General features: G+C 42.7%; 1 protein-coding gene across 1 annotated transcript; it reads right to left on the bottom strand.

Moving 5' to 3' along the window:
- Positions 1 to 14,406: 14,406 nt before the first annotated feature.
- On the bottom strand, positions 14,407 to 15,590 carry LOC115972322 (F-box/kelch-repeat protein At3g23880-like). The gene is made up of 4 exons (XM_031092577.1): positions 15,511 to 15,590; positions 14,893 to 15,345; positions 14,632 to 14,716; positions 14,407 to 14,547 (listed from the first exon to the last, which is right to left on the bottom strand). The coding sequence occupies exons 1-4, from the start codon at positions 15,588 to 15,590 to the stop codon at positions 14,407 to 14,409; spliced, it is 759 nt and encodes a 252-aa protein (XP_030948437.1).
- Positions 15,591 to 15,802: the final 212 nt, after the last annotated feature.

The raw sequence follows: 15,802 nt of genomic DNA, 5'->3' as shown, positions 1-15,802 counted from the left end.
ACCGTCACCCATCCTCCGCTAAGTGTGGTAAGTATTTACTTTAATACCATAATTAAGTTACATTTCCGTCCTTGCATTGTTGTTAGGCTTACTATACCCGTCAATGCTTTCAAACCCGTCAGTCTTAGGTTTCATCGTCAATTGTAGGAAATGTCTAGTGCGTCAAGTAACCAGTCGGTGGTTCGTGACGGGACGGAATACGAGGATGTATACGCGTCCGGTCATAAAGACTAAGAGAGCCCCGGCGAAGATAGGAGTCAGTCTGCCTCCTCTTCGTCCTCAACAAATGAGGATGTGGAGATAGTTGAAATAGAGGGTTCTGATGACGACGGGAATCAAGCACTGGAGTTCGTTGTAGGTGCTGATGGACTAAGGCAGTTCATCATGTTGCCAGAGTGGACGGTGCATAGGTTCACATCCGTCATCAGGGAGAGACATTTCAGCACTCTTAGAACCAACTTCCAAATCCCGGACTACGTTTCCATCCGTCTACCCTATGTGTCGGAGAAGTGTTACTATGAAGGGGTAGAAGGTGTCGGAGTATACGAGCAGGCGTTAAAGGCAGGACTTCGGTTCCCGCTCTCTACACTTCATAGGGAACTTTTGCACTATCTAGGGTTGTCCGTCACACAGATATCTCCTAACGCCTGGAGGGTCTTCATAGCCATGGAGATTCTTTATGGTGCAATGTCGAACGGAGAAAGGAGACTGATGGTCCGTGAATTTCTTCACTGTTACTGTCCAGACGAGATTTCTAGGTCAAGGGGGATGTATAGTTTTGCTAGTCGGAACCCCTTGTTGAAGGTGATCTTTGAGACCCCAGACTCAAATAGAGACTGGAAGAGTCGTTACTTCTTCCTGGAGGGTGACAGATGGATGAACCGTCCAGGGGAGACGGAGTACCTGCCCGTTGACACAACCTAGGCAGTGATAAATCAATCGTGTATGCACCCGTCTTAATTTTGCAATGCTTTTCATATCCGTCCATTTTTATGTGTATATCTTAATCGTCTTTCTCTGCAGGTAGACGGCGCCCGCAAGTTAGCCTCGAGGAATTTAGTTTCCTTGAAAAGGTTTGCAGAAAAACTAAGCCGGAGGAAAGGACCTGGGCTAAATTGGTGAATCCAAAGACCATTCATTGGTACTGTGACGGTCCTGAGCCCACCCAAGAGGCTATTAGATACGACGAGCGAGTTCATAGACGTAAGCCCGTCGACTTTACTTTGCCATTTATTCAACTTTACTTAGTTTAATTTCATCCGTCATTATTTGCAGAGATGGAAGACGCAAAAAGGAGAGCTTTAATTAAATCTCAAGCCGTCAAGAAGAAGGAATCCGGCGAGGTGGTACCTAAGGGGTCGGCTTCAGCCCCGAAGAGGAAACCGACATCAAAATCTGACCGTCCGTTTAAGAAACCCAAGATCTCTCTTGAACCTGTGGTTGGCTTGATGGCTGAGGGTGCCAAGACCGTCACCCTTGCTAAGCCTGGGACGGGAAAAGGTTTCATGACGGCCCCAGACTCTAAACAAGAGAGACCTCCCCCGCTCCTCCGCGACGACTCCAAGTATGCTTTGGAGAAACTGTCGTCTATTATCACGGCGGAGGACTATGAAGACCTAGGAAACCACTCGACGGAAGCTATGGGAGAGACGGGCCTTTTCGCCGTTGCTCAAGTAAGTTTTGCCCGTCAATTATGTTTTTTCTCCCTTTTTTCTTTTATTATTACGTGACGGACTCTCTTGTCGGTTTGTAGTCGTTGGTCATGATGAAAGGATTGTTGGATCAATGCCTTAACCGTGAAAATGCTTTGGACCGAGTTCGTGCAAAGGCAGAACAGACGGAGGAAGAGCTTGGTCAACTCCATAAATGGAAGTCCAACATGGAGAAGAAGCTGGAGCTCTCTGAGCAAGCAAGGAAAGAACTGGAGCAGAAGATGGACGAGGCGTCGTCGGTCTTAGAGAAGAAGGAGAAGGAAATTAAAGCGTTAAAGGAAGAGATCCGTCTCGTTAAGGAAATAGCCGTCCAGGAGTACCGAGACTCAGATTCCTTGTTGAGCGAGCTGGCGGACTCTTTTCTGCAAGGCTTTGATGACTCGCTTCGTCAGGTCAAGAAGATCTATCCTGAGCTGGATGTATCAATGATCAAAGTTGACGACCAAGGCCAGACCTCTGCATTTCCCGTTGCTTCCGAAAATACGGAGGACCTCTTCGGAGACGAAACAGCTCAGGGTGATGGAGAGTCCGCTGTGCCGAAGGAGGTTCCTGTTGCCGACCCCAAGAAAGTAGATTAATCTTTTGGAAATGTTGAGGAGGATCCGTCCCCTTTTTTATATGTTTTTAGTACTTTGAAGACGGTTTGTTTTAAGTTAGCTTTTGTACTGAACAATGTTTTTCTTTCATTATATGTTTACGCATATTTTTGTTGCTGGTTAAGTATTTGTATCCGTTAAGGATTTTTCTCTCCGTCTTCTTGTATGTTAAATGTTAATTTGGACCAACTGGTCTGTTGATCCGTCCACTTTAAAAAGCTTTTCTCACCTCTAATCGGACCCGTCTATTACGGATAGGATATAATATCTGTCCACTTTGTGGTGGCTGACCTTTAATATGGTCGTCCACTTCGTGGACTAGTAAGAATTTTAGCCGTTTCGGTGGTCCGTCCACTTTGTGGGTAGTTCTTTATCGTCTTGTTGTTCGTCCACTTCGTGGGCGTTTTAGAACCGTCCGTTTTTGGGAGCATAATTATTTCAGCCGTTTTTATGGTCCGTCCACTTTTGTGGGCAGCTTTTTATCGAGTCGATGATCCGTTCACCTTGTGGTGGTTATACCGTCCAATTTATGGACTTATAAAATTATTCATTGTTTTGGGTGATCCGTCCACTTTGTGGCGGCTATACCGTCCACTTTATGGACTTGTAAAATTACTCACCGTTTTGGGTGATTCGTCCACTTTGTGGCGGCTATACCGTCCACTTTATGGACTTGTAAAATTATTCACCGTTTTGAGTGATCCGTCCACTTTGTGGCGGCTATACCGTCCACTTTATGGACTTGTAAAATTACTCACCGTTTTGGGTGATCCGTCCACTTTGTGGCGGCTATACCGTCCACTTTATGGACTTGTAAAATTATTCACCGTTTTGGGTGATCCGTCCACTTTGTGGCGGCTATACCATCCACTTTATGGACTTGTAAAATTATTCACCGTTTTGGGTGATCTGTCCACTTTGTGGACAGTTCTTATATGGTCGTCGTCCGTCCACTTTACGGACATGTTCTTTTACTGTTACGGCGATCCGTCCATCTTGTGGACTATGTAGTTATCCTTCTGGGACGATCCGTCGGACGTCCATCTTGTGGATTTCAAGTAATCATCCCTGTAGGATGATATCATCCCTGTAAGATGGTCCGTCCATTTTGTGGACTTTATTTTGTGTCCGTCCATCTTGTGGACTTTAAGTTATCATCCCTGTAAGATGTTATCGTCACTTTAGGATGATCCGTCCATCTTGTGGACTTCATTTTATATCCGTTCATCTTGCGGACTTTAAGTTATCATCCCCGTAGGATGTTATCATCCCTGTGGGATGCTCCGTCCATCTTGTGGACTTTAAGTTGTCATCCCTGTAGGATGTTATCATCCCTTTAGGATGCCCCGTCCATCTTGTGGACTTTATTTTGTGTCCGTCCATCTCGTGGACTTTTAACTAGCTTTCGTTAACTTTGTGGACAATTGTAATGACGTCCAAGTAGAAGATCATAATTGTATCTAATTATAGAGATGCGTAAAGGAAAAGCGCCTGCCCCCTTGGGCTTAAAAAAGGCACGACAAGATTGTAGCAAAAGAAAAACAGTTAAAAGAAAAACTTATAAAAAGCTTAAAAAGCCAAAAAGAAAATTGGTTGCCGTTCGCCGTGTTACTATCACTAGTAGTATTTTCTCAAATGCTCGGCTTTCCATGGATGCGGTAGCTTCTCTCCATCTATTGTCTCCAGGTGGTATGTTCCTTTCCTTTTCCATGCCGTGACTCTATAAGGTCCTTCCCAGTTGGGGCCGAGTTTTCCCTGTGTAGGGTCTCTAGTTGCACCTATGACCCTCTTGAGTACGAGGTCTCCTACTTGGAAGTTTCTGTGTCGGACCCGGGAGTTGTAATTTCTGGCCATGCGATCTTGGTATCTAGCGATCCTTTGCTCCGCTGCCGACCTTACCTCATCTATCAGGTCCAGCTGTAACCTCATAGATTCGTCGTTCCTGCTTTCGTCATGGTTGTGAACCCTGTAACTTGTGAGCCCAACTTCTGCTGGGATGACCGCCTCACTCCCATATGTCAGTCGGAATGGCGTCTCTCCTGTTGGAGTCCTCGCCGTTGTCCTGTATGCCCACAGTATGCTCGGCAATTCTTCGGGCCATATGCTCTTTGCCCCCTCGAGCCGAGTCTTGATAATCTTTAACAGGGATCGGTTCGTGACTTCAACCTGGCCATTAGCCTGAGGATGGGCGGGTGATGAGTAGTGGTTTTTTATTCCTAGCTGTGTGCAGAAATCCCGGAAGTGGCCGTTGTCAAACTGCCTCCCGTTATCTGAGACAAGGACTCTAGGAATACCAAACCTGCATACGATGCACCGCCAGACAAAACTTCTAATGTTCTTTTCTGTAATGGTTGCGGGCCTACATATCATGCTTCAATAAGGAAGCGCTCTCGATCGACGAAGCCGACGACAAGATATTGGTAGCAGCATTCACGAATGGGCTGAAGGGGGGTAAGTTTTTGTTCTCCCTATACAAAAACGACCCCAAGACCATGTCGGAGGTGCTTTACAGGGCCACCAAATATATGAACGCTGAAGACGCGCTATTAGCCCGAGAAGATAGACCCAAGAAAAGAGACAGACAAGAGGATCCCCGACAGGACCAGGGGCGGAAGACAGGAAGGATGGGAGACCGAAGGGAGGACAGACGTCCAAAACCCACGGGCGGAAGGTTCACAAGTTTCACCCCGTTAACCGCGCCGATAGACCAAGTCCTAATGCAGATTAAGGACGAAGGGTCCCTAACGTTCCCAAGAAAGCTGAAGAGTGATCCCAGCAAAGGGTCCAGAGACAAATATTGCCGCTTCCATCGTGACCACGACTACGACATGGCCGATTGCTATGACTTGAAGCAGCAAATCGAAACCCTTATCCGACAAGGGAAGCTGCAGAAGTTCGTCAACAAGGGGAGAACGGATCAACCCCCACAAGAACAACACCCCCGCCGAGAAAACGAGCGACCATGACCCCCATTAGGGGACATAAGAATGATAATCGGAGGAACTGCTACGGCCGGATCGTCAAAAAAGGCTCGCAAAACATACCTTCGGATGGTACAGAATGTCCAGTTGGCGGGCACAGTGCCAAAGATAGCAAAAAGAGATAGCCCTGTTGTTGGGTTCTCGGAAGAGGATGCACGGCGCCTACACCATCCACACGACGATGCCCTCGTCGTCAGCATGCGGACAGGAGACTACAACATGCACCGAGTGTTGATCGACAACGGCAGCTCGGCCGATATCTTGTACTATCCGGCATTCCAGCAAATGAGGATTGACAGGGAGCAGCTAATACCGACAAACGCCCCGCTCGTTGGTTTCGGAGGGAGTAGGGTGTTCCCTTTGGGTGCGGTAACGTTACCGGTGACAGTAGGAGATTACCCCCAACAAATCACCAGGAACGTGACATTCTTGGTGGTCGATTGCTCGTCCGCCTACAATGCTATTCTTGGACGACCTACGCTCAACTCGTGGAAGGTGGTAACATCAACTTACCACCTAATGATCAAGTTCACAACGGAGTATGGGGTAGGAGAGCTACGCGGAAGTCAAGTTGCCGCACGAGAATGCTACGTAGTTATAATGGAGATGCAAGACCAAATCCAGGCATTGAACATAGAAGAGCACCGAACGATGGCAGAACCCACAGAGAAGCTGGAGGAGATAACTCTTGACAGTTCCAATCCGGACAGAACAATCAAGATTGGAACGCTTGCCAAACCCGCAATCCGTCAAGAGCTCGTAGCTTTCTTGAGGAGCAATAAGGATGTGTTCGCCTGGAGCCATGACGATATGCCGGGAATCGATCCCTCGGTCATGGTACACAAATTGAATGTATTGCCCTCATTTCCACCCGTCCGACAAAAGAAGAGAGTGTTCGCACCGGAACGAGACCAAGCAATAGCGGAGGAGGTCCGCAAACTCCAAGAGGCAAGCTTCATCAGGGAGGTCTACTATCCCGATTGGCTGGCGAATGTGGTAATGGTGAAGAAAGCGAGCGGCAAGTGGCGGATGTGCGTGGATTTCACCGATCTTAACAAAGCGTGCCCTAAAGATAGCTATCCCCTTCCAAGGGTCGACGTCCTAGTAGACTCGACGGCTCAACACCAATTACTAAGCTTCATGGACGCTTTCTCGGGTTATAACCAGATCCGCATGCACGAGGCCGATCAAGAGAAGACTTCGTTCGTAACCAGCCAAGGACTATTCTATTACAAAGTAATGCCATTCGGCCTGAAGAATGCGGGGGCAACATACCAAAGGCTAATGAACAAGATGTTCGCGCAGCAAATCGGGAGGAATGTCCAAGTTTATGTCGACGACATGCTAGTGAAGAGCCGGAAGGAGGAAGACCACCTGGAAGATCTTAAGGAAACTAAATTCGTCGAGGCTAACTTGCGGGCGCCGTCTACCTGCAGAGAAAGACGATTAAGATATACACATAAAAATGGACGGATATGAAAAGCATTGCAAAAGTAAGACGGGTGCATACACGATTGATTTATCACTGCCCAGGTTGTGTCAACGGGCAGGTACTCCGTCTCCCCTGGACGGTTCATCCATCTGTCACCCTCCAGGAAGAAGTAACGACTCTTCCAGTCTCTATTTGAGTCTGGGGTCTCAAAGATCACCTTCAACAAGGGGCTCCGACTAGCAAAACTATACATCCCCCTTGACCCAGAAATCTCGTCTGGACGGTAACAGTGAAGAAATTCACGGACCGTCAATCTCCTTTCTCCGTTCGACATTGCACCATAAAGAATCTCCATGGCTATGAAGACCCTCCAGGCGTTAGGAGATATCTGTGTGACGGACAACCCTAGATAGTGCAAAAGTTCCCTATGAAGTGTAGAGAGCGGGAACCGAAGTCCTGCCTTCAACGCCTGCTCGTATACTCCGACACCTTCTACCCCTTCATAGTAACACTTCTCCGACACATAGGGTAGACGGATGGAAACGTAGTCCGGGATTTGGAAGTTGGTTCTAAGAGTGCTGAAATGTCTCTCCCTGATGACGGATGTGAACCTATGCACCGTCCACTCTGGCAACATGATGAACTGCCTTAGTCCATCAGCACCTACAACGGACTCCAATGCTTGATTCCCGTCGTCATCAGAACCCTTTATTTCAACTATCTCCACATCCTCATTTGTTGAGGACGAAGAGGAGGCAGACTGACTCCTATCTTCGCCGGGGCTCTCTTGGTCTTTATGACCGGACGGGTATACATCCTCGTATTCCGTCCCGTCACGAACCACCGACTGGTTACTTGACGCACTAGACATTTCCTACAATTGACGATGAAACCTAAGACTGAAGGGTTTGAAAGCATTGACGAGTATAGTAAGCCTAACAACAATGCAAGGACGGAAATGTAACTTAATTATGGTATTAAAGTAAATACTTACCACACTTAGCGGAGGATGGGTGACGGTTGTTGTAATCGATAGATACTCGTCCTCGACGGAGTGCTCTGACAAGGTTGACGGCTTCGCTCTGACAGACGATTTCTAGTTGAAAATTGTGAAAATGGGAGAGTGAGGCGCCTTATATATATATAGGAGATGCACGGAAGACGAAGCGACGCTTCGATCCTATACAACGGCCATTCAGAGATTGACACGTGGCATGCTCAATAAATATTGACAACCTGTCAGTACGCATCAACAGATTGTACCCTTCATGTAACCGTCAACTTGATGAATCTTCTTCTGACGGGTTGATCCATCTGGAACCGTCATCCTATCTTGCATGAATCCGTCAATCAGTTTAAACCTTCTTTTTGTCTCACGGATCCCATTCCGTCATAAAAATACCCGTCATACCCCTACGTTAGGATCGTCACCCCATTGATCCTTTGACCTAAAAGCGGACGGACCATTGGGGTGAAGGGGGCAACTGAAGATGATAAAATATAGAGCCTGATGGGCCTACCTTAATGGGCCTGACGGATTGGAACTGTTGGGCCTGTGTAAAGATAGTCCCACGCGCTTTGAAGGCCCATCGCTGACAGGCATAGTGAGGGCCCATGATCCGAAATCTCTATCGCCTAGAAAAGCCCTAAGATCAAAAAAGGGAAATCCTTGCTCACCACGCTTTGGAGAATTTGTATTAGAGTCCCACATGGAAAAGATTTGGAGATCAAGAAGAAAGCCAACTCTCCACCACTATAAAAGGACTAACACTTTCGCAAATCAAGGTACAATTAATTGACCCTCTCTAACGCTCTAGAGTGAAGAGACGAATTTTGACTTGACCTTCGGAGAGCGTTTGGCCGGCACCACACCGGTGCTCTCTAAAGGTTTTCTTTTGATCGTTCTTGTTGTGCAGGTTCGCTTTGAGTCGCGAGTACGGTGTGACCTATTGGTGATAATTTTCAACGTCATCAATATACTTGGTCCAGCTAGCAATCCCTTTTTTTGCTTCAGGCTTGTCCTACTGTCCATGTATCTTACTCCATAGAAAAGGTCTCGACTCGTGTCTTCCCATTGATGGAGTTGCGAAGAGAACCTCTCCTAAAGGTCTGAACTTCTATTCTTTGATCTTGTCTTGCTTTTTCCACCTTATTCTTTTTGAAGACGGTGTGTCTTGAAAAGGATATGACCGGGCAAGGTATGGCTGCCTACATACCACCTCTTGGAAGGATCAGGTCATCGTGTACTTCAAAGACATTGTTGTTTCTTCCCACCTTATATCTCCGAAAGATGGTGTATATTTTCGAGAAAGATGTGACCAAGTTAGGTATGGCTGCCTACGTACCTCCTCTTGAAAGGATCAGGTCATCACATAGTTCAAAGACATTGTGTCTGTTTTATTTTTGTTTGCCTTAATTTTTGCCTTGACCGCACTTTTGGATTTTCAATCTAGCAGGCTCTCTTACTCTAAATTTTTTTGGCTCCCCTTTTGAGTAGATCGCCCTTTCAGGTTTTCAATCTACCAGTTTTTTAGTTTTTTTTTTTTTTTTTTCATGATCGTCTCTTAGCAATCTTAAGTCTAATTCTAATCAGGAGAAATGGCTAGGGTTAGAAAGAAAGGATATGTGTTTAGGCTCAAAGAGGTTTTTGACGTTGTGGGGAATTTTTGAGTTGCACCCTTTGGGTTGCAATTTTATTGTGAATAATTTTTGTGTCGTTTTTTTTCTTTTGAGAAGGCAACTTTTGATTTTTTATTTTTTTTTCTTTTCTAGTTTTTTACTGTATTTTTTTTTTTTTTTTTTTTTGGATTTCACTTTTTGTTGTGCAATTTTTTTGTGGGAAAAATTTTGTTTTGTATGGTTTTTCTTTTGAGAATGCACCTTTTGATCTTTTCTCTTTTCTGGTTTGCAATTTTTGTGTTTTTTTGGAGATCGAGTAAAAGGTATGTCTCTTGTGATAAAAACACTTTTTGTAAATCTCCTGATCCAAAATATTCTATTGATTTCATAGGGATGACACAAAGCATAGTATCAACTTACATTGGCAAAATTTGTGGGCATTTGGAACTCTCCTCTGTTGATGTCAACTAGGATATAGTCCTCCATGGGTTGGTGCGAACTTTCCTCTTGAGTCGGACAATGCCATATTTCTCTTCCTAAGGACCAAGTCTCCTTCTTCCAACATTCTTGGGTGAACCCTTTTGTTGAATATTGCACGAATTATTCTTCGTTGATACATGGAAAATAACGAGCATGCGCGCGCTTCTCTTCTACCATGTTCAGCTGTTCAAAATGGGTGCGGACCTACTCGACTTCTTCTAAGTCTGTCTGGGCTTGAATTTTGATAGAGAGCACCTTAACGTCTACTAGTAGCATTACCTCCGTCCCATACACTAGCAAATAGAGAATGGTGCCGACTGATGTTCTAACTGAGGTGCGAATGGTGAGACGTTGTGCCAATCTTTGTACTTACTAGTCCTTTTCTCAATACTTTCCAGAGTTGTGGTTGAATTTCAAGTCCTTCTACTTTGTAGATATCATGGACAAAGGACATGTCTTTTTGAGAATTTCAGTTTGTCTTAGGAAAAAATGTATGCAATGGAAATGAAATAACAAGTGTAGTAGTTAAGCAAGTAACATGTACATGATATAACTGAAATACCTCAAATAATATAAATACGGAATGTAATTAAGACAGTACGTTTGTACATAGTGCTCAAAGTAGGGAAGCCTAATTTACAAACCAACATTGAAATCAAAATGCATGATAAAATAGAAAGGATCTTGATTTAAGCAAAGGAAAATGAGGACACTTTGTGGAAACACCATTTACTTAGCCTGAAAGATGAACATGTCCTTCAGTGGTTTAGCAGTCTAGAAACCCTTAGCTTCTTGCGGTGTGCAAGGATGGATGAGGGATTCATTTTTTCGGAAGAATGAATACTTCCTCTGATGGATTAACAGCCCAAAAATCCTTGGCTTCCTTTGAGGTGCATGGGCGGATGGATGTTTGCGGAGCAACTTCTCCTTTGAACACTTCGTAAGCCGGCTTCCCCATGAGTGTGATGATGACGTCTTGAGGATTGTTTCCATCATCGAATGCCACTACCCGCCCGGTCTATTAAGCTTTGAATTTCGTCCTTCAATCCTTCATAATCCTCTAGCTCATGTCCTGGGGTATTGGAGTGATATTTGTAGATCTTAGTAGGATTATACTTCTTCCGAAGGTAACAAAATGGTCCAGGGAGACCCATCGGGAGATGTCCTTTACTCCGTAAAAATGGATAAATTTGGTCCACAGAACACAGAATTGGGCTTCGTGGTAAATGGTGCGGTGCACTCTTGGCAGCAGGTTCACCTTTCCAGCGTATGGGTTGAGTGCCCTCATTACATGGTCCATCTGACAATCCAAGTATGATAGGCAGGCCACCATCCTTTCCCTCCACCTTTCGGGAGTATCCATTATCACCAACAAAATCTCCTTCTCCAGTAAACCTTGGATAGAGGTAGGGATCGGGCGAAAACCTCCTTGAGAACGAGGTTTGGTTGACCTCTTCACCAGACTCTACAGCTTCTTGATAGGAGGAGATAAGCGTGATTTTCATTGGTCCTTCCATGTGCGGCAGTGTACACAGGATCTTGAGCGAGTCTTCAAACCTTTCTGAAGCCATTCCCAAAGAAAGGTAAGGGAGAGGGATACATTTGGAAATATGTCAAATGGGGAAGCAAGAAAAGAAACTTGTGTGAGATCATCTTTAAGAAATAAAAGTATGCTCCTATTTTTTACAAATAAATGGGAAGAGCTCCAAAAATTGGGCTATTTATTTAGGTGAATTTCTAAGATGATGCATGATACGTTAATGCAGGAAATGTGACAAAGAATTGTGTTTTTATACAAGTACTTCTAAAAAATGTGGGAGTAATATTTGTACAAAACCTATGGACACAAACTTTTTATTTTCTAAAAAATTCTTAATTTTTTTTTTTTTGGGGTAGGAAAATAATGAATATATGAAAAAGCTTTGGGGGAGAAAATAAGAATTTTTGGGTGAAAAATGAGTATTTACATATATATATATATATTGTATAAAAGTGGCATGTACATATTTATAGGTATAATCGCATGTATCTAAATACACATACGTACATGTGTATATGAGCTAGCATACATATGTATATACTTAATTATACATACATATATTTTGAAAGAAAAAGGTATATATTTTTTTGATGTAAAGAGAAAAGATATATTTTACAAAAATGGGAGTATATGTTGATGGGGAAGTGGAAAATTAGTCCCAACTTCAGTTCGTCTAAAGGGATCGTCCAGAGCCAATAGAGCAAGCAAGATCAAGAATCACTCCAGAAGAAGAAAAGATGTTCATGGACGATAATACTGCTCTTGAACAATGAAGTCTCCCATAGAGGATAAACTCGTCCATGAAGGTCGTCCATGGATGATTATCAGATGTCCAGGGACGACCAAATCGTCATACACTGGACGGACGAATGCGCGACACTTAGGACACTTTCGACTCTTTGTAGTGGTTACCAAACCCGTAGCTAACGCCATGAATCCTTCGAATGAGTTAACTTCCATTAGCAGTTACAACTTTAGTAGCCGTTGAAGAAGTTATCTCCGGACTCATTGGCTTCCACAAATCTTGGGAAGGTTATTGGACAAATAACCATCCCTAGGGTTTTTATATAAAGAATCGGTTTGAACCATATGAAGGTAAGAACATTCTGAGACTTGACTCCCAAAAAGTTGGAATTCCATTCTTGTGAGAGACTAACTTTGCCATCAGAGGGGGTTTGGCTGGTCTTCTCCGGTTCCCTTTTTGATAGCGTGTTTGCTTTTGTAGGCCTTCCACCGTTCAGTAGCCCACCGAAGCCAGAGCATCCACATTACTGATTCGAAGCGATATCATATGTATTTTTGAAAAAAAAAAAGACATGGTAAGGCTAGGGTACATTTTACAAAATTGGTGAGGTCATGTATTTTTTTGAAAAATGGACATGGTATGCATATTTTATATAAAAAATAGTATGAATGGGCATGACATGAATTTTTTGAAAAGTGGGCATTATAACGGTATTTCTACAAAAATGGTGATGTATGCATGGGTATATCATATGCTATTTTATTGATTGAAATCACCTAAACACAATAGTAATCAAACACCTATTTTTCAATTAATTATGAGAAAAAAGGGCACTAAGTCAAGAATAATTAGGCTTTGTTCATGCACTCTGTAAAATATTTAGTCAGAATTGTATTTGTGCCAAACTTCTAACAAACAAAGAAGACTTTTAATAGTGAACCATTCAAAATGACAATGGAGAATTACGGCTAATTTTATCATGTTTGTGTATATGCATGAGGCAAACATGAAGAACGCCTCTATTCAGAGTTTGTGGAGCTTCAATAAAGAATAAACAACTGATTCTCACATATCGAAAGTCCCCGACTGCAATTATACATGCTTCATTTCCAAAACGGAATTGAATCTGATTCAATAGTTAGTTATTATTGTAACGTAGAGTACCTCTAAATCACTTATAAGAGATTTCGCCTTTTCAACATTTAACCTTTTTAAAAAAAACTTAGAATTTTGTTTATAGTGCTTTTTTAGACTACACATTATAGAAATTTATAATCTACAATGAAAGAAAATGCTTAGTATTTTTTTTTTTGTTTTGTCCGCCAAAAGACAAATTTTAGGCTCCCCACTATGTGCCTCACAAAGACAGGCATGAGGGGCGCCACCAACAGATCTTATTAGATTCGATTGGCCAGTAATGAGGCTGCCGTTGAGTCACTCCGAATCCAAAAAGATAGAGGATTAGGCTTGCCAATTCGTGCTTAAAATGAAAGAAACCATAACAATCAGGTGTTGGGCTGCACAAAGCTATAAATTTCGAAATGGATTCTCCAGTTTGAAGTTCATAGTTCCATTCCATCCATTGAAGCAAACCGTCACATTAATTTTTTTTTAATTAAAAATTGTGTATAGATGGCACTTCATTATTAAAATTTAAAGAAAAAAAAAATCCAAAACAAAATAAGGGAGAAAAAACGGATAAAAAAACACCACCACAAAAACAGAAGAAAAAAAGAACGAGAACTATTAAGCATTGAGAAGAAGTAGAAGACAATTTTGCACAAGGGGACTTCTTATCCCTCACCTTTTCTCCCCAATTTTCTACCTATTTTGGGAAGATTGCATTTTGGGGGTTCAGGGAGAAGGCACCCATGTCCCATCAGTTTTCACTCCCATTTTCTTCTCTAATGAAACACACAAAAATATTGTTTTCTCTTCACTTTTCTCTCCCTCTTTTATATCTCTACCAAAATCATCCAAATCAAACTGGGTCTTATTGAGAGAGCAAGTAATAGTTGAAAAATGTTATGCACAAAAGTCTACCCAATTGCTTAAATAAATCCAACTCTAGTTTGACCAAAAATCACGAGTAGCACAGATTTTCGCAATATAAACAATGCTAGATAAATAAACAAAAAATTTCAAATAATTTGCATCCCCCAAAATTCTATCACAATTCCAATGCATAAAGAATAATAATGTACCAATCCATCAACAAACTATAGAGATTGAACATGAATGCAAAAATAAAATTAAAAAGGCAAAGCCTATGGTATACAAATAATTAGGAACCCAGGAACTCTAATTCTGAAACACAATTCTATTTGTGATTGAAACTAGACTCTCCACATAAGTCATAGTCTGCAATGCATGAAACGAGTCTGGAAGCCCCCTAACATCAAGATTCTTAGTTTCTCCAGAACCAAAGTTATACAAAACCACCTGTCCATTGTTACCCACCAAAAGAAGCTCACCAATCTTGGCAAATCCTTATGGCCTCTCAATTCCAACTAATGGTCCTATTACAAATTGTTTGATCCAAGACTCCTTGACCCCATATTCATACATCATCCATATATCAAAGTTTTTTGCCGTCACAGTCTCTTCTGCACTATAAAAAATCAAAGCAAGACAATCATTTAACACAGAAAAAGTTTTCAGATTCATGCCTGAAACATCTTCCAACTCTGGCATCCTATTATTTGAAAAATCTCGTCGCTCATGTCAAAGGATATAATAAGCTCTGTATCACCGTGTGGCCAAGATTGCTTGCTGCGATAAGCCAACCAATGATAAGCTCCATTCAAGTATATTTCAGATTTACAAGGATCGCTTAAGATTGAAGCATCTAAAACGGTGTCAATCTGCCTCCAAGAATCAGTACTTAGTGTGTAAACCTCAACTAGAGGAGAACGGTCTGGTCCTACAATTGAATCATCCCAAAACGAGACGATTCTAACCACCTTGTAGTCGTTAGATTTGTGATCATAACCAAATCCAAAACCTTCATATGTGTGGTCCACGTGAGATGGACAATGAACATGACGTGTGGGAAGGACCTTGAATTCTCTGATTTCTGGATTCCATAAGGCTATGCGGTAGAGATCATCATTGGGATGTTGATTAGAAATCAGAAAGGGACGATCGTAGAGGCAAATTACCCCGTTGATGCAGGCACCCAATATGTTCAGTTCCTGCATGTCATCATTGAAAAAAGGGGTTTCCCGATTGAGATCAAGACTGCCATTATCATTAGAAACAGGGTGCGAAGACAAGACAGTGTTTTTGGTGATACGATCTCGATGACTGACAAGAAGATTTGGGTTTTTTTGAGAAAAATGATGGTGGTGTTTGGCAATGAAACCTGGGTTTTGGAAAAGAGTAGACCATGACTAGTTTACACACGTGAATCGCTTCAGAGATTTCACGGGAAGCCTTGACAAGATGTCTTCCACCAAGCTTTTTGGTAGATTTGCGCTCGCCATGTTGAATTATTGATGATGATGATGATGATGATAGGACGGCGCAAGCTGAAATTTTATTCTATTATTCTGAAATTCATTACAGGGTTACATACTTACAATCCGATCCAATTAGTGATTTTTTTTTTTTTTTCTTTGATAAAGATCCAACTAGTGATTGATTGTATATATAATAAGTATATAACTGAAACCAAATGTCATTTTAACAATTTTAC

The sequence above is a fragment of the Quercus lobata genome, chromosome 2, assembly GCF_001633185.2.
Source record: "Quercus lobata isolate SW786 chromosome 2, ValleyOak3.0 Primary Assembly, whole genome shotgun sequence".
NCBI classification, from domain to species: Eukaryota; Viridiplantae; Streptophyta; class Magnoliopsida; order Fagales; family Fagaceae; genus Quercus; species Quercus lobata.
This window is presented reverse-complemented; position numbering and strand designations above follow the sequence as displayed.

Excerpts from the sequence above, each read along its gene's own strand:
- LOC115972322 (XM_031092577.1), bottom strand. The coding sequence starts at position 15,590 with ATGGCGAGCGCAAATCTACCAAAAAGCTTGGTGGAAGACATCTTGTCA. Across the intron at positions 15,346-15,510 it reads AAATCTCTGAAGCGATTCAC|TCTTGATCTCAATCGGGAAA; the intron begins GTGTGTAAACTA and ends TGATAATGGCAG. Across the intron at positions 14,548-14,631 it reads AGTCTTGGATCAAACAATTT|GTGGTTTTGTATAACTTTGG; the intron begins GTAATAGGACCA and ends AACAATGGACAG.